Below are 15,755 nucleotides of genomic sequence, written 5' to 3'. Positions count from 1 at the left end.
TTCTTCATGTTGAAAAAAAACGTTACTTGTATTTCTGAAAAATCGATATATAAAAATAAAATCGTTTTTCCATTAATCGTGAACATGTCATCGCACAGCCGGTTGCGCACGATAGTATCGATACAATATCAACAATTCAATGTACTCGGATTCTGGCTGGCTGAACAAATAGACCCAAACAAGTTAAAATGTTGCAACAAAATATATTGGACCAACTTAAACAATTTATAGACACAGTTAGCAATGGCCACAGTAATACACAGCTATTAACAAAGCCCTCATTAATCAAACTAGCGTAAGTCTGCGTCCTACTTGCAAGAATTCGACATAATTTCCACTCGATGCATTTTACGTACACAGGTTGAGTTTTCTCGATGAACTGCCGGCCACTCGAGACATTGTGTTTGATTATTTTGGCATTCTGGCGGAGATTGGAGTCCAGCTGTATATATCTCCCGAAATGATTGATCAGAAGACCGGCCTGCCTATATCGCAAATGAAACAGGATGGCAATCCGCATCAACAGATGCGGGCTGAGGAATACGAAAGCTTTAATATGGTCAAAACGTCGCTACAAAATTTGATATGGAAAGGTCCACCGGCATGGTCACCACTCATAGCCAACTGGAGTTTAGAGCTAGTAGCTAAGCTATCAGATAAGTACACACAGCGCCGCATGACCATTCCTGCCTCGTGCAACTTTTGGCTGGAGTGCAGCGCAATGCACGGTCTACTCACGCTAATCAACAGCTGCTTTCGTAAGCTGAACAACACGGAGGCAGAGTCATGTGTGGAAACCATGTTGAATGCATTTCATCGCTATCCCATGACTTTTGACTGGATTGTGGCGCGACTGGGTGGTTGCTTTCCGTACAAGATTATTATGCAAATACTGCAGTGCGGTATTAAGCGATTTGTGGAAGATTATCGCTGTCATCTGGACTCTGAAGCCGGAATTCTGGACTACATGACATCCTGCCACGAGCAACAACTGCGTGCCGCATTCTGTGAACTACTCAAAGATGGCTTGGAGCCCAAAAAGTCACTCGATGTGGCTATAGTCCCCTTTCTGCTAATAACAACAAACTATTCCGATGCAATATTACAGAGCTTGGTCAATGTGTTCATAGATACATGTGAGTATATGTTGTATACAAATTATATACTAAACTAATATTACTATTACAGACAATGAAGACATGTGCGAGGCAATTGTGCTGAAGGCGCCGCTTTGGCTAAGCAACAAAATGTTTGCCGACATGCAGCCCTCGCTGAATAATGCTGTGCTACGCCTTAATCAACACGGTGCCAAACTTCTCTTAATGGTTGCCAAATTGGCTGAAAAGTATGTCTGGTGTCAAGACTTTCTGGATACGTCCATGCAGGAATTGGAGCAATGGGTGCTCAACATGCGCAACTTTCCATTACTTGGAGACTTGGCAAGCGAGAAAACTAAATACATGCTGTGGAAGAGCTGCCTGAGTACAAATCTATTGGAGCAACAGACAGCAGTACGATTGCTGCTCGTTGTCTGTAAGTATAAAGAATAAATAATCATTAGCATAACTAACTCAATAAATCATTGCTTGCAGCCTCACAACATCCCCATATCTATTATCAAACCATATCACAACTGCTGCGCAAATCTTATGCACAAAATCCAAATACAATTGGAGCCCTGATACGCTTGCTGGGGGGCCAGAGCGGTGTGCTTAACTTTCCCAACATAACGCAAGGCTTCAAAATGGTGCTAGAGGATATAATGTTGCAGGAACAGGTTAACAATCGCCTACCCGTTGAGCCCGGCACGCCAAGTGAGGCGTATAATACCTTTTACAACCTCAACCTACTGGCCAAGTAAGAAATCTTAAAAATGTTAATTATTTGAGCATAGTTTTAAAGTTTTATCATTTCCAATAGAATGCACAAGAAGAATCAGTTTTCACACATCAAGCCTCAGTTGCTGATGCAATCGCTGAATGAATGTCTGCCAAAGATAATACAAATTCTAGACTGCACAATTTTAAAGCTGGTGTTACGGATGGATAAGCTTGCAGCTGAGCGCAGCGCTGAGAAGTTTAAAAAGCAACAGGCCAATAACAACAACAACAACAACTATGAAACACAGCACGATATGTATAACGGAAATGGCCCCAATAAGCGATCTAAACTAGAACCAGGTGAATTGCCCAAGACAGAAGAAACACCTGATGCAGCACGCATGCGTTTGGCGCATCTAATAGTCGAGCTGTTGAACAACATGGAGGCAGGAGCTCGCAGCAATGTGCTGCGCACACCGTTGGTGCTGAAATTAGCCGTGTTAAGCGTCAAGTACTTCTTTGTGGCTCTCACCGAAGAAAGTAAGTCCCTAGTGAATTTCGCACATTGACTGAACAGCTAATGAATTATTTATATCCCCAGCCATTATTCGTCGGGCAGCAGCCGCTCATCGAGCGTTTGCCTTGCTGCAGCGCCAGTGCACAGCACGAAAAATTGCACGCACTGTTTGTCTGCGTGAGCTGGTGGAGAGTGCACTCTTCTATCATGGCCATTTGCTTGGTCAGATAGAGGAATACGAACTGGATGATCTGCAAATACCCGAACAAGAGTTGCTTATTGTGCAAAATCTACACACCAGCTCGGGTACAAACTCAAATCGCTCAGTCCTGCATTCAGGTGTTATTGGACGAGGTCTGCGACGAGGTTTGCCCGTAAACAACAGAACCTGCGATGCGGAAAAGCAAACACTGTATCTAAAGGCTCTGAATGCATGCTGCTTGGATCTGGTAAGTCATAACACATACCCTTCAATCAATTAAGTATACAGCTAAAACTATTGAAATGTTATTCTGCCAGGAAAAACCTAACAACGTTGAAGGATACTCACTGGTGTCGCTAACTCTCGTGGAATTGGTCTCAACGGATGTCATGTACAATGGACTACCCTTTCCCGATGAGGACTTCACTCGCGTCACCATGGAGCGGGATATGCAAATACGTCGTGCCTTCATAACATCGCCTGTACTGTGGGCTGTCCTTGGCCTAATCGCGACCCACAGGCCCGCATTATGCTACTCGTCGGTACTGCTGCGTGCGCTGTGCGCCACTTGCTTGCATCATTGGCGCGGAAAGAACGGTGAGTCATATACAAGTACTAAGTTTATGTATTCATTTAATATTTATGTGTTTCCATTTGCCATTTTTTTCAGTCAACAAATTTCAGCCCACATCCGCCAACGATGAGCTCATGCTTTGCACTAAAAAGCTGCTACAGCTACTGACCATCAGCCAGCTCATACCGCCGCCGCTTTCCAACCTGCACGTGATCATTGAGCACTTCGATGCGCCGGAGGTAAGTTTGCGATTAGATTTATACATATTCATATTATTTATTCACCAAATAACTCTCACCCATTTCATCACTTGACAGATTGCTGTGCTGCTGCGTGAGTGCATATGGAATTATTTAAAGGATCATGTGCCCTCACCTGCGCTCTTTCACGTGGACAACAATGGTCTGCACTGGCGCAACACAAGCCAAGTGAACGTGCCGTCGCAGTATGTCGACACTCTGCGTCATCTGATGCAACGGAAGCTCAGCAAACTCGGACCGCACTATCATCAAATGTTCATAATGAGTGACCTGCACATAAGTACACCCGCCACGGCAACAGCAGAGCCAGCAATATTCGCAGCGCCCAAATCCAGCATTGAAGTCGTAGAATTGGAATAATATAATTAGTTAGCTAACTGTTAAGTTTAAAGTTTGCAATGCCAATTAAGAATCATACAAAATTTGTCAATAAACAACAAATATTCCATAAATAAGATCAGTTTGAATTGCGAGTATTTAGAAAGTTTAATCAGAACACTTCCACGGTTGTAATACACGACATAATAAACTAGGTTAGAGATCTTGCTGTATCTATTCAGGAAATCCAAATAGAAAGGAAGTTTGTGTGAACTAAATGCAGTTTTTATATATATTTAAATAATCTTCAATAGTTTTCAAATTTTAATTACACTTATCAATTTTCCATTGCGAATACTGTCCAGCAGTTTGTTTTGTAGTCGGCGCCTGTAAATTGTGTTGATTTCAAGCATATCAAAAACCAACTAGAGTGCCAATTTGAACAATTTACTCATTTGTGTATGCCGATGCGCATTATAGTTTTAACGAATCTTTGCTAATTGCAATCATTCAACGTGTTTGTTCTTTACATTTAATACATGTCAACGACCTAAATAACTGTCTCTCTTTCATATAATACACGGTATTGTCACTTGGATTTAACTTGCATTCTCCCTAACCCGCTTTCTAAGCTAGCTCAAAGTCTCGACCCTTAGTATATGCGTCCATTACTTTTCTCCTCTGCCCTGTCTATCTTTCTTTCTCTAGCTCTCATTCTGTGTTTAAATCTTAATAAATACTTGGCGAATGTAAGACAACAAAAACAAAAACAAAAAAACCAAAAAGTTGCTCACAATTTGTTAACAAGTTATTACTTTTCCATATAACTCTAGGGTAAGGGCAAGCGCCTACGATGTACGACAATGGCTCAGTTTTCGCACAGAGATACAGGATGCAAGTTTCTTGGCTCGACGCTTCAGGCCAGAGCCTTTTTTCTTAACCGATACCGTCTCGTCCCTGGAACCGTTGAGCATGGACTCAGCTCCGGCTTCAGCACTCGTCGATGGTTCGTACAAATGGCATGCGGCACTGGCAGCAGCCGACTTGGTTGCACGTATCTCAGCTGCGGCAGAAGCAGCGCGCCGCGCCAATTCCTCTGCGAAAGAAAATACAATACAGTTAAGAAATTTATTTATAGCGTTTCAAATTATCTTTAACATACGATTGACATCATGCTCAGTAAAATAAACATCTTCCTGATCCTGTTCATTGCCATAATGATAAGCTTCTAGATAAGGCAGTACTGTGGAACGTCCGTATTTGTCGCCCTTAAGTGGAGGAATGGGTATCGGTGGGCCAGTCACAACTGGTGCGGACAGGAACCAACTGCAACGATAAAATAACAGTTAAAATTCAAATCATTAGCTAACACTCTACAACACTTACTCATCTTTGCGTATTTGTTGCAATGAAAGCCGCGCACTGGGATCTGCTTGCAGCATGCCCAATATTAATTTCGCAAAGCTTTCATCCAACTCATATAGCCAGTCGGGTGCTATCCACTGACTGCGTCCAATGTTCTCCAACAAACGATATATATTGTCGCCCTCAAAAGGATAGAGACCCGTTACCAGATTATAGCTAAAACGAAATTTAGATTAGATTTGCTCGTATCAATTCGAGGTAATTGCGTACAGAGTGACTCCACTGCTCCATATGTCCACTTTGAAGCCTGCAAATGTCTCGTGGCCATTGGCAATTTCTGGCGGTTGAAACGCCGGTGATCCCTGACCGGTTGTACAGGTGTCGTCGGGTGCAAACATGTCCAGTTGCTCGGCGACGCCAAAATCAGATACCTTGAGTGTTTGGTCCAGGGTCAATAGCAGATTGCCCGGCTTGATATCTTTGTGTATGACTCGGCAGCTGTGCAGATACTCAAGCCCATTGACCAACTGCTTAAAATAGCCATGTGCCTGATAGAGTGGCATTTTCTTTTCGGGCGCATGGTCCAGCATCTCCTGCAAGCCTCCAATGCAATACTCCATGACCAAATACATCTTTTGCTTCTCCTCATTGTACATCACGTCGACCAATTGCACCACATTATGGTGTTTCAGTTGCTTCAGCAAATGAATTTCCCGCGTCACATTCTGTTCGCCATTGGGGATGCGACGCAGCTTCCGCTTGGTGAGTATCTTAACGGCGAGACGCGTAAGGTTCTCTGAGTTCATGGCCTCCTTCACTTTACCGTATGAGCCCTCGCCTAGCACATCGCCCATCACGTATTTTCCCACCATTTTAATGTTCTTCTTTTTCTGTTGATATATTATGTCCTGACTGTCGACGCGATTGAAGAACATGTTGCCAATGTCGAGCGTGACACGATCCAATGCATCAATTGCATCGTCGTCCAGCCAGGTGACTTGCGGATGCTCTGTCTGATGATTGCCACTAACCGGTGGTGCAACGGCGGCATCCAGCTCCATATCCTTGTCGCTGCCATTGAGCTCCACGAAAGCATCTTCGATATCGGACGTAGCATCAAAATGATAATTTTTATTTGTTAACAATACGGTCATCTCATCATCCCGGGCAGCCACATCGAGCGACTTAGTGGAGCCATGCTGCTGTTCACCGCCTCCGCCAGATTGTAGATGTGTTGATTTTGCTTGGGCGTCCATTACATGTGTACTGGTCACAGTCACAGTCATTTGGATGCGCTGCGCTCAACAGCTCAACACACTATTTGTGTACAGCTATTATATGAACGTATAAACGGCGCTCTATTGCTCCGTTGCCGTCTCTTCGCTCTCCTGTATGTGCTCGTGGGCCAAACTAGAACATTGCATAAACCTTCGAACTGCCCACAACGCACAGTTCACATTTCAATGAGGGGACTAACGGTGATCGAACATTCGGTTCGTTGTATACGAAGATTGTCGCAACGCTTACTAGCTGATTGGTTTTCGGCTGATCTTGCTTTAATGCTACAAATTTCAGTGTTTACTTTAGACTGGGAATATGTTGTATTTAGGTATGTATGTGTATGTCAATTGTTGATATAATATCGATAATTACGATATTGACTATTTATATTCCCACCTTTTTAATAATCGATAATACAAATCAGCTGTTTGAAAGAAAGTATCAGAAAACAATATTTCTCGAATGAATAAATAAAAAGCCCTAAAACCAAAATAAAACTAAAAATTTAAAAGCTAGAACAAATATTTAAAAAGAATGCCGAAAAAGTTGCAACGAAATTTTGAAATACATTTGAAAAAAGGGAAGTACACTATGTATCGTGTTCGAGTTTCTGAAACATACGATAGGCAGAGCTTGTCAACACATCACTGACAATCTATCGGCAGGGCGACCAAAAAACATTTGTTTTTGTTTTATCACTTAAAAATATATCCTTTCAGAGATAAGTGCAAGTCATGGCAACGGAAATTACAACTAAAGCGCGATTGGAAAGACTAATAGCTGCTAAAAAGGAACTGGAGGCACAAATCAATAAAAATGGAGAAATACTGGCCGCGGTAAATACTTCGATATAAGTATGTAGGCAAGGATACTAAGGTTGAGGTAGCGCACAGTTGTGTGACGTCGGAACTGTGACACAAAATCATGTTAGACCTTATCTAATTGCATTGTATACCTACATACATATGTAACCATTAGCTTATGTACTAATACCCAATTCTTTCAGAACGGCAATGTCGGCATGACCGGCCCACTTGTTGATAGTGAGGGATACCCTCGCAACGACATTGACATTTATCAGGTTCGACAAGCACGTCAGACGATTATCTGTTTGCAAAATGATCATGCTCAACTGTTGGACCAAATACATGAACTGCTCAATCAATATCATGCCGAGATCGCCACCACAGATCCCGAGCTGATCAATCGTGCCTCTGCCTTAGAATTAAGCAATGAGCGGGAACACGGAGGATCACTTGCAATCCCACTAAATTCTAAACCATTAGTTGTAGTTAATCTAGTCAGCCCCAATTCACCAGCCGAGGAAGCGGTTAGTATAAAATGCATATATATGTAGCTCGTCTTTATCATCTAAGTGTTTGTTTTCTATTCTACAGGGTTTGCGCGTAGGCGACAAGATTTTGCGTTTTGGTTCAATCAACGAAACTAACTTTAAGAAAAGCCTTGAACAAATCGGTGAAGTTGTGCGCAATATGCAAAATCAAAATGTCCAATTGAAGATAAAGCGAGCAGACCAATTCCTCGACTTGGTGCTAGTGCCAAAGACTTGGGTCGGCCGCGGCCTGCTGGGATGCAACATTGTGCTGCCGCCCGAAGAGCCAATGGAACATTAGCATTAATAATAATTTATTTAGTGCATTTAAGCAATTAGGATATGTAATTCGAAGGCTTGCAAGCAATTAAAGTTGCATTTTTGACCTGAAAAAATGAAATCAATTTGTCATTTCAAATTTGGCTTCAAAGCAACGTAATGTCAAACGGCAACGGCTGCTGGCCAAGTGTGCCAAGCAATGACACCAATATATGTAAGAGGCGACGCGGTCAGGGGGTCAAATGGAACAGAAATGAAAGTTAAAAATAGCTAGCGATATATATATAAACAGCAGTGTTCATGAAAATATGGAGTGACTGAGCAATAAATGTATATTTTTAGAACAGAATAAAAGATTAAGTTCATTTATTATTAAAAAATTATATCTTAACATTGATTTTTTAAATATCTAGCGATTTCTGCATGTAAGTAATGAAATGAAGTTTTAAAAGCTCAGCGAGAGCTTAAATTCAAATGCGCGCTCTTTAGCGCAGAGCTTTTGCAAGTTGGCAGCGCTAGCTTGCGCCTGCCTACTCCGCATCGCTTATAGGATGCTCAACCCTAATGCCCGCTGAAGGATCCAGCAGCCTCTGTCTGTCAAATTGTGCGCCGTGCGCGCTGCCAGTTGAGAAATACAATCGCCATTGCGTGCATGGCGGACGGTAGAAAATGTTGAGCCAATTGACGACAAATTGAGATGAATTTATTGTAGTGAAAATTTCAGTGTGTGTAATTAATATATATATATACATATATCAAATACAAAAACAAAAACCCAAAAGCTAATTGAAGGATGTGCACAAATTACTAATTACAACAACAAGTTCGGGGACATAAATTCGGATTATTGTGTATGTGCTTTCAGCTTTATATAATGAATACAAGTTTTTTCCTCCTTTTGATGCTTGAATTATATTTTTTTTCGCGAAGCTGTGTTGCTGTACGGCACGAAGGACGAGTCAGTCGGTCTGTCAGTCAGACGGCCAGAGGATTCCTGATAGTGTCACTGTCATTGCCATTGCACAGCAAATGTCAACGACAGACACAAATAATAGTAGTACGAGCCCCTGGCCTCCGGAGGCTGCGCGATTATACGCTTGCGGGTGGCGCAACAAATAATGAGCAATAGAATAGGAAAACTAGCAAAAAGTTAACTGAGGGCGGTGATGCTGGCGTCCCAGCTAACAAGGCTGATGCTGCTACTGCAGCAGCAATTTCGATAGCATGCCACATTTGTGTGTGTTGTGGCATCCACAATGATGTTCAACCACCCTCACATAGTAGCTTGGCTCAATAAATTATAAAAAAAAAAAAAACGAAGCATGCGGCTGTGTGACTATGTGTGTACGCTTCAACGCGCGCACATACACTCACACACACACACACACATGCATACACACATGGAAAGTGAGGCAGCCAGACGCACAGCACACACACACACACACACACACACACTTAAATTCATATACAAATACTGTGGCATGAATAATTGAATGGCACTGCAATGCTGCCTACTTGTTAGCCAAATTGTAAAGCAGGCCAAAAGCAAAACATACGCTGCCTTTCATAACAATAAGGCAAACCTTTAAATTTCTTTGCTTGCCAACACACTCACACACACACAAGCAAACACAGCTGAGCTTTTTTTGCTTTGCTTTGCTTTGCTTTCATCTCATTATTTGGTTAAGCTTTGGCACACCATTTGTAATTTTTATTCATCTGTTTTTATTTTTAATAATTTAGCAACTACCGTTACCGCCAAATCTGCAAAATGGCTTACAGTTTTACACGATTTGCCATTCGTTTAGGTGGCGAAAATCTTGGCGCTTATCTGCGCATACAGCTAAATAATTCATGATGTAGCCAATTTAATACACATACACAGTTTATATAGACATGTGTGTGTGTGTTGGTCTGTGCTAGTGTATGTATTGAATTGTGTCATGTTTTGTGCTGTTTGTACAGTTGGCCGCTGTGCTTCTTGCTTTCATTCGTCTCATTTTTGACGATGACAGATTAGGCAATTTGCCTCATTAGCCGCCCGCAAATGGCCAGGATGTGGCCAAAAGCTGTTGTCAGCTTGCTTGACAGCTATTTTTAGCCAGAGCGCGCCATGAAATCTAATTTATGCCATCATTTTAAATCCTATGCCAATCACAGGTACCTCAACTGCAACGTAACTGGAGCCGAAGGACATGTGCAACAACGAAATGCAGCTATGCGTGTGCACAACAGCAGCAACAACAACAACAGCAGCACAACTATTGCATTAGCCGTCCACAGCAACAGCAGCAGCAGCAGCAGGAGCAGCAGGAAACGTATTTACAGGAGTGTAACGACAGGTTACGGCGCCTGGCCTGCCGCTAACAACTGATTGAGCAAACGAGCATTGTGTAAATAATGATGCAGCTACAATTTCAACAGCAGCAGCAGCAACAGCATCGGTGTTATAAATAACACAAGGACATGGATGGGCGCAACGAACGCGAGGACAAAGGCGACATCAGCTGCATGTGTGACAAAAATAAATGCAGCCATGCACATCTGCATACGCAAGTGGTGCTAAAATTAAAATACTTATAGTTGTATATGTGGCACACACATATACGCACACACACACACCGCCACCTATATAGATATACATATATAATATTTAATGCAATTGCACGTGAAGTGCAAGAGCAAGTGACAGCTAAGTGAATTTTTCAGATAATTGCCCCGTGCGCCAAAAAGTAGGCAGCAAAAAACGTAAAAGCTCAAGCTAAACTACGCCAAGCACACACACTCGCACACACACACACACACACGACGGCCAAGACTTTGATTAGGCAGTGCCTAAGGCTGCGTGTGTGTGTGGACGAGAGAGAGAGAGAGAGGGAGAGGCAGACACAGGGCAGGCGGCCAAGGTGTCGAGTTTCAAGTGCTGCTGTTTGTGTGTTCGTATGTTAGTTACTGCGCTTAACCTGATTTACAAAAGTTTCGTCCTTTCTACGTAAACGACCAACCCACTGACAGGCAGAGGCACACACACATACACATATGGATGACAGCGGCTGGATTAGTCACAATAGCAATAAACCGTACAACCGCAAGAGAAGACGCCGCCAGCAGCCAGGAGCTGAAGCGAGGAGGGCACAACGACTGTCTATTGTGAATGAAATGCATGTTCATAGCCAATAACCTCGCCTAAATGAAGCATGAAGAAACAAAATGTGCGCACGATATCCCTGATCGTGTGTACATTTACCTATCTACTCGTGGGTGCCGCCGTCTTTGATGCCCTCGAATCGGAGACGGAAAAACGACGCTGGGAGGCGTTGCAAAGTGAGCATTATTTAATCTATAAATTATACAACTATATATAATACATTATTGTGATTGCATTACGGCAGGTGTCGAGGATCGCATAATACGCAAATACAATATATCACAGGAGGATTTTAAGGTCATGGAGACGGTGGTGCTCAAATCAGAGCCACACAAGGCTGGCCAGCAATGGAAGTTCACTGGCGCATTCTATTATGCAACGACAGTGTTAACAACAATTGGTAAATCAGCTGATTAAACTTACTTAAATTATAATTATATTATGTTTACATAAATTATAATTTTATTATTTTCCTATCTTAATTTGATAATTTGATGAAAACTAGCTGCTGAAAGAATTTCTAAATAAATTTGTGCTTTGATTTATTTATTTTATTTTTATCTATTTGAAAAAATATATATTTATTTATTTTATTTTATTTATAACAAAAATTAAAACAAAAAAAAAAACTCACTTTTAAAACTTCTTAGGATATTATTTATTTTTCCATATTATCATATATTAATTAACCCAGCAAAAATTTACTTCCCAAATATATTTTTAATTTTGTTGCTTATTTTATAAGATTATTGAACTATAAATTAAAGCATGGAGTATTCGGGCTCCAGTGTCAGTATATAATATATGTATTCATATACACTATATAGCAAATATAAGCATTTTCTCAAATGTATTTAATATTTAAATTCTTTACAAATTTCCAGGCTATGGACACTCTACGCCAACGACCCGTGGCGGGAAGCTGTTTACCATGTGCTACGCAATTGTTGGCATACCCTTGGGTCTCGTTATGTTTCAGAGTATCGGAGAAAGAGTGAATAGACTGAGCAGGTACAAAAAATAAAAAAACATATATTTATATTATAAATATGCTTAAAGTATATTCTATAATTTGCATTCCATTTCAGTTTCGTCATCCAGGCGGTGCGAACATCGCTGCGCTGCAAACGAACGGTTGCCTCAGAGGTGGACCTTATATGCGTTGTCACGACGCTCAGTTCACTGACGATTGCGGGTGGTGCTGCGGCCTTTTCAAGATTTGAGGGCTGGAGCTACTTTGATTCAGTATATTACTGTTTTATTACTTTAACCACAATAGGTGAGAATAGTTATTGTCTCGAAGGATACGTAAGTTATGCTAGAGAATAGTTTTCAAATACGTAATTATTGGAATTCAGTTTACTCAACATATTTCTATAGAATAATTTTAATTTATTTATATATTTTACATATGTAAATGTTATTTTTTGTAGGCTTCGGCGATATGGTAGCTTTGCAGAAGGACAATGCACTAAATCGAAAACCCGAATATGTTATGTTCGCACTGATATTTATACTATTCGGCCTGGCAATTGTTGCCGCCTCACTGAATCTGTTAGTACTAAGGTTTGTTACAATGAATACCGAGGATGAGCGACGCGACGAGGCCCAGGCCATGCAGGTGAGCCTCAATTGATGCCCATTTCTTTTCATCAATATTGTCCATGCCATTCCTATTTCTTATGTAGACTTGCGGACTGTTTTTTTATAAAAAAAAAGAGTAATAATACAATTACATTTATCAAGTTGAGCAGTTGGTAGTAAAAAGCTTTTCTAATCTTAAACTTATATCTATTAGTCTCACTGCGCCCTAAATAATACTTAACTTCGTATATCTTTCTGACCTCTAACTGCAGAGTATATCTAATTCCCCTTTACAAATCTTTCAAATGCGTTTACCAACATTTTTTCACTCATTTCGTAACAAACAAAAATCAAATATTTTTATTGAAATTTAACTAAATGCTTGCCAATTTTATAAAGCACAATTTGTCAATTTTTAAAAATTTATTCGTGCACAATTCTCGATTTTGTTCTTTTACTATTTGTAAGAATTGTATTTGAATTCCTTAATTTTTTTAAATCAATTTATTACAAAGAAATCTCTTAATCGACCATCGAATATATATATACATATATATATTTATATAAATATGTTTGTTTCTGTATCTTTTTTGGCATATTTTCGGTTGCTTTTGACTTAACGAAATATGAAACAAATGCAAAACGCGCGCGCGCTTAGTTTATGACCAAGTCCACTTTATGGACCAATGAGGTGATTGCTGGTGGTTCTTTGAGCTAAATTAAAAATATATCTACTACTTACTACTCTGACTAAACAAATACTCCAACTATTACAACTTCTACTACTATCAATTCAGTACGCTCGACACTGTACAAAAACATTTTTCATGTCAACAACAACAATTACAATTACAACAACAACAATAACAGCCTGCAGACAACAACAACACACTTTCCATTCACAACAAACTGCGCTTCAATCTATATCTTAGCTATATCTAAATCTAAATATCTACTAATTGCACGCGATGTGATATTACAGGCACTTCAAGTGGCTGTCAAACTGGAGGGCGATGTGATAACATCCAACGGTTCCATATTGAGCGGCTACGAGGGACACGATGGCCAATCTCTGAACGGCACGAATACATCCTCGATGTGCTCTTGCCGCTGCATCTGCCTCAATGGCAATCGACATAAAAAGTATGTAAAACGGGATATAAGATTTAAGTCTGATGTAAGCTGAAAGGGCCCAGACATAGACCAATTAGCATCCTCTAGACAGAGTGGGGGTGGTGTTGCTTGTGTGTGTGTGTGCCTCTATCTGTGTGTGATTGTACGACTTCCGCTTCCGTTTCCGCTTCCATCTTTACGAGCTCAGAATACTTATGCAAGAGAAGAGCCTGTGAACGAACAAGGCGGGGCATTTGACATAGAGACTCAGACTTGGGAATAGAATTTATAGCTTAAGGGGTTAATCATATATGTATGTATTTAAGTACATACATATATTTTAAATTTAGCATACTTCCTCTCATATCAGCAAGGCTAGAATTTTTATATAAATAAGCCAGATATAATAAATAAATATGCCTGGAAAAAGTCATTTGGTTTTTCTGACAGTCCTTACAAATTTTACTCTTTAATTTTTTATCTGTATAAATGTTACTCTTTTTATTACTGATAATTGTATATAAAACTGTTTCAATACCTATATATTTATTATTTTTTTATCTTTGTATTTGATGATTATAAAAAATGTACACGAAATGTGAGCAGGCTCTTGTCTGTATATCTACAGCAATCCATTACTGTGGGGTGTCGCTTTCCGTCTCCGACTCGAGGGCGGCACCCATAAGCATATACATAGATAAATACATATACATACATACAGACAATTTCCTGCTCACATCTCGTGTGCTAAGAAAATGTATTGATTGGTGAAAATCAACACATACACGACAAAGTTTAAATATTTATAAATATATATAAATATGTATGTTTTAATATTGTAATGCATTTCATGAATATTCTTTATCTGCTGTGGCTTTGCATTTTATGTTGATGCCGTGTAACTCTCTTTGGCTTTGTTTGATGTCTCAATGTTTTTTAAACCTGATTAAATTCTGACTCTGCTGGCAACAGGCATAAAAACGCGACCAGCGCAAACGTTGCAGAGTAAGCAGAAGTTTTATTTATTTATTTATGTAATCTGCATGTTTAAAGTCTTAAGTGATATGATTAATCCATTATTATTATCACTTGTCTACATTAGTTAATAATATTATGCATTTACTCTTGCTATTTCAACAGGCATCAGTACAAGCTGCGTCGTTCGCCCACGCACATACGACACCTGTTGCCGGAGGTGGTGCCCATGCAGGATCTGAACTATGATACGCAGAGCATGCACACAATTGGCGCCCTCAATGGCAGCGGCATCATGACTGGCAGCCACCTCGGCATGGGCATGGGCATGGGCATTGGTCTGGATGTGGTCGATGATACCGAGAATCGTTCGCCGCACAAGCCGCCGCACAAATTGCTCAAGCGCAATGTATCACTTTTATCGTTTCGCATTTAGATAACTAAGTTTGGAGCAACGAATGTGGCCACGCCCTCTCGTCCCGCCCTCCAATTGTGCCCCGCAAGCAAAAACCTAAAAAAAAAAACGACTTAAATATAATTAAAGTGATAAACTTTCTCTGATACATTGTACTTAAACCTAATGGAATTTGAAACTGAAGCGTAGTGAATATAACAAATTGAAAAAAGAAAACAAAAACAAATGCTAAATTGAAATGTGCAAAAATCTTGTGCGTTTGCGAAATTAAAATTTATGTGCATTTACAATGTAAATTAGTGCATAAATACCATCTATGTATACACACACACATACACATAAATAGATATACATACATATAGCTGATAAGCATTAGAGAGCTAGCTATATCTTATGTGTATATTATTGACTTAGGGCACTAGAAAATTGATCTTAACCACTGCCATTTCCGAGCGATAGACAAAACTCCGATTGATCAATAACTCCGGCTATCTCACACCCACACACTCACACTCTCAATCGCTCTCTTTCTCTTTGTCAAAATATCGAAATATATAGTGAGATTCACCAG

The 15,755-nt window shown here is 40.3% G+C and overlaps 4 protein-coding genes and 1 long non-coding RNA gene across 8 annotated transcripts in view; 3 read left to right on the top strand and 2 right to left on the bottom strand.

Annotated features, from left to right (window-relative positions):
- The first annotated feature begins 86 nt into the window (after positions 1–86).
- omd (integrator complex subunit 5 omd) lies at positions 87–3,969 on the top strand. Its single transcript, XM_018110994.3, has 9 exons — positions 87–295; positions 361–1,136; positions 1,189–1,533; positions 1,593–1,857; positions 1,921–2,360; positions 2,422–2,786; positions 2,857–3,136; positions 3,210–3,352; positions 3,431–3,969. The coding sequence occupies exons 1-9, from the start codon at positions 189–191 to the stop codon at positions 3,731–3,733; spliced, it is 3,024 nt and encodes a 1,007-aa protein (XP_017966483.1). The 5' UTR covers positions 87–188; the 3' UTR covers positions 3,734–3,969.
- A 508-nt stretch (positions 3,970–4,477) lies between these two features.
- On the bottom strand, positions 4,478–6,727 carry Lkb1 (Lkb1/serine/threonine kinase 11). The gene is made up of 4 exons (XM_018111052.3): positions 5,327–6,727; positions 5,078–5,272; positions 4,854–5,017; positions 4,478–4,787 (listed from the first exon to the last, which is right to left on the bottom strand). Exons 1-4 carry the CDS (start codon positions 6,340–6,342, stop codon positions 4,540–4,542), a joined length of 1,623 nt encoding a protein of 540 aa, XP_017966541.1. The 5' UTR covers positions 6,343–6,727; the 3' UTR covers positions 4,478–4,539.
- Positions 6,728–6,923: 196 nt separating this feature from the next.
- LOC108658481 (26S proteasome non-ATPase regulatory subunit 9) lies at positions 6,924–8,070 on the top strand. 2 transcript variants are annotated; one of them, XM_018111155.3, is made up of 3 exons: positions 6,924–7,173; positions 7,344–7,667; positions 7,735–8,070. In XM_018111155.3, the coding sequence occupies exons 1-3, from the start codon at positions 7,072–7,074 to the stop codon at positions 7,969–7,971; spliced, it is 663 nt and encodes a 220-aa protein (XP_017966644.1). In that variant the 5' UTR covers positions 6,924–7,071; the 3' UTR covers positions 7,972–8,070. The 2 variants fall into 2 exon arrangements, with proteins under 2 accessions (XP_017966644.1, XP_089112446.1); XM_089256320.1 differs by having other exon boundaries at positions 7,098–7,219.
- Positions 8,071–8,546: 476 nt separating this feature from the next.
- Task6 (TWIK-related acid-sensitive K[+] channel 6) lies at positions 8,547–15,410 on the top strand. 3 transcript variants are annotated; one of them, XM_089256312.1, is made up of 10 exons: positions 8,547–8,800; positions 10,110–11,273; positions 11,342–11,497; positions 11,982–12,108; positions 12,186–12,376; positions 12,531–12,718; positions 13,340–13,372; positions 13,664–13,824; positions 14,767–14,799; positions 14,935–15,410. In XM_089256312.1, exons 2-10 carry the CDS (start codon positions 11,147–11,149, stop codon positions 15,203–15,205), a joined length of 1,287 nt encoding a protein of 428 aa, XP_089112438.1. In that variant the 5' UTR covers positions 8,547–8,800; positions 10,110–11,146; the 3' UTR covers positions 15,206–15,410. The 3 variants fall into 3 exon arrangements, with proteins under 3 accessions (XP_089112438.1, XP_017966576.1, XP_017966570.1); XM_018111081.3 differs by lacking the exon at positions 13,340–13,372 and having other exon boundaries at positions 8,552–8,800; XM_018111087.3 differs by lacking the exons at positions 13,340–13,372; positions 14,767–14,799 and having other exon boundaries at positions 8,550–8,800.
- Positions 15,249–15,755, bottom strand: part of LOC149092040 (uncharacterized) — a 32,646-nt gene continuing 32,139 nt past the window's right edge. Inside the window, exon 2 of the long non-coding RNA XR_016196195.1 lies at positions 15,249–15,412. This is a non-coding gene — a long non-coding RNA (uncharacterized LOC149092040). The remainder of the gene's footprint in view (positions 15,413–15,755) is intronic.

The sequence above is a fragment of the Drosophila navojoa genome, chromosome 2 (genome assembly GCF_054131105.1).
Source record: "Drosophila navojoa isolate 15081-1374.11 chromosome 2, UAZ_NAV_1.0, whole genome shotgun sequence".
Classification (NCBI taxonomy): domain Eukaryota; kingdom Metazoa; phylum Arthropoda; class Insecta; order Diptera; family Drosophilidae; genus Drosophila; species Drosophila navojoa.
The sequence above is the reverse complement of the archived record's forward strand: the minus strand, read 5'-3'. Positions and strand labels throughout refer to the sequence as shown.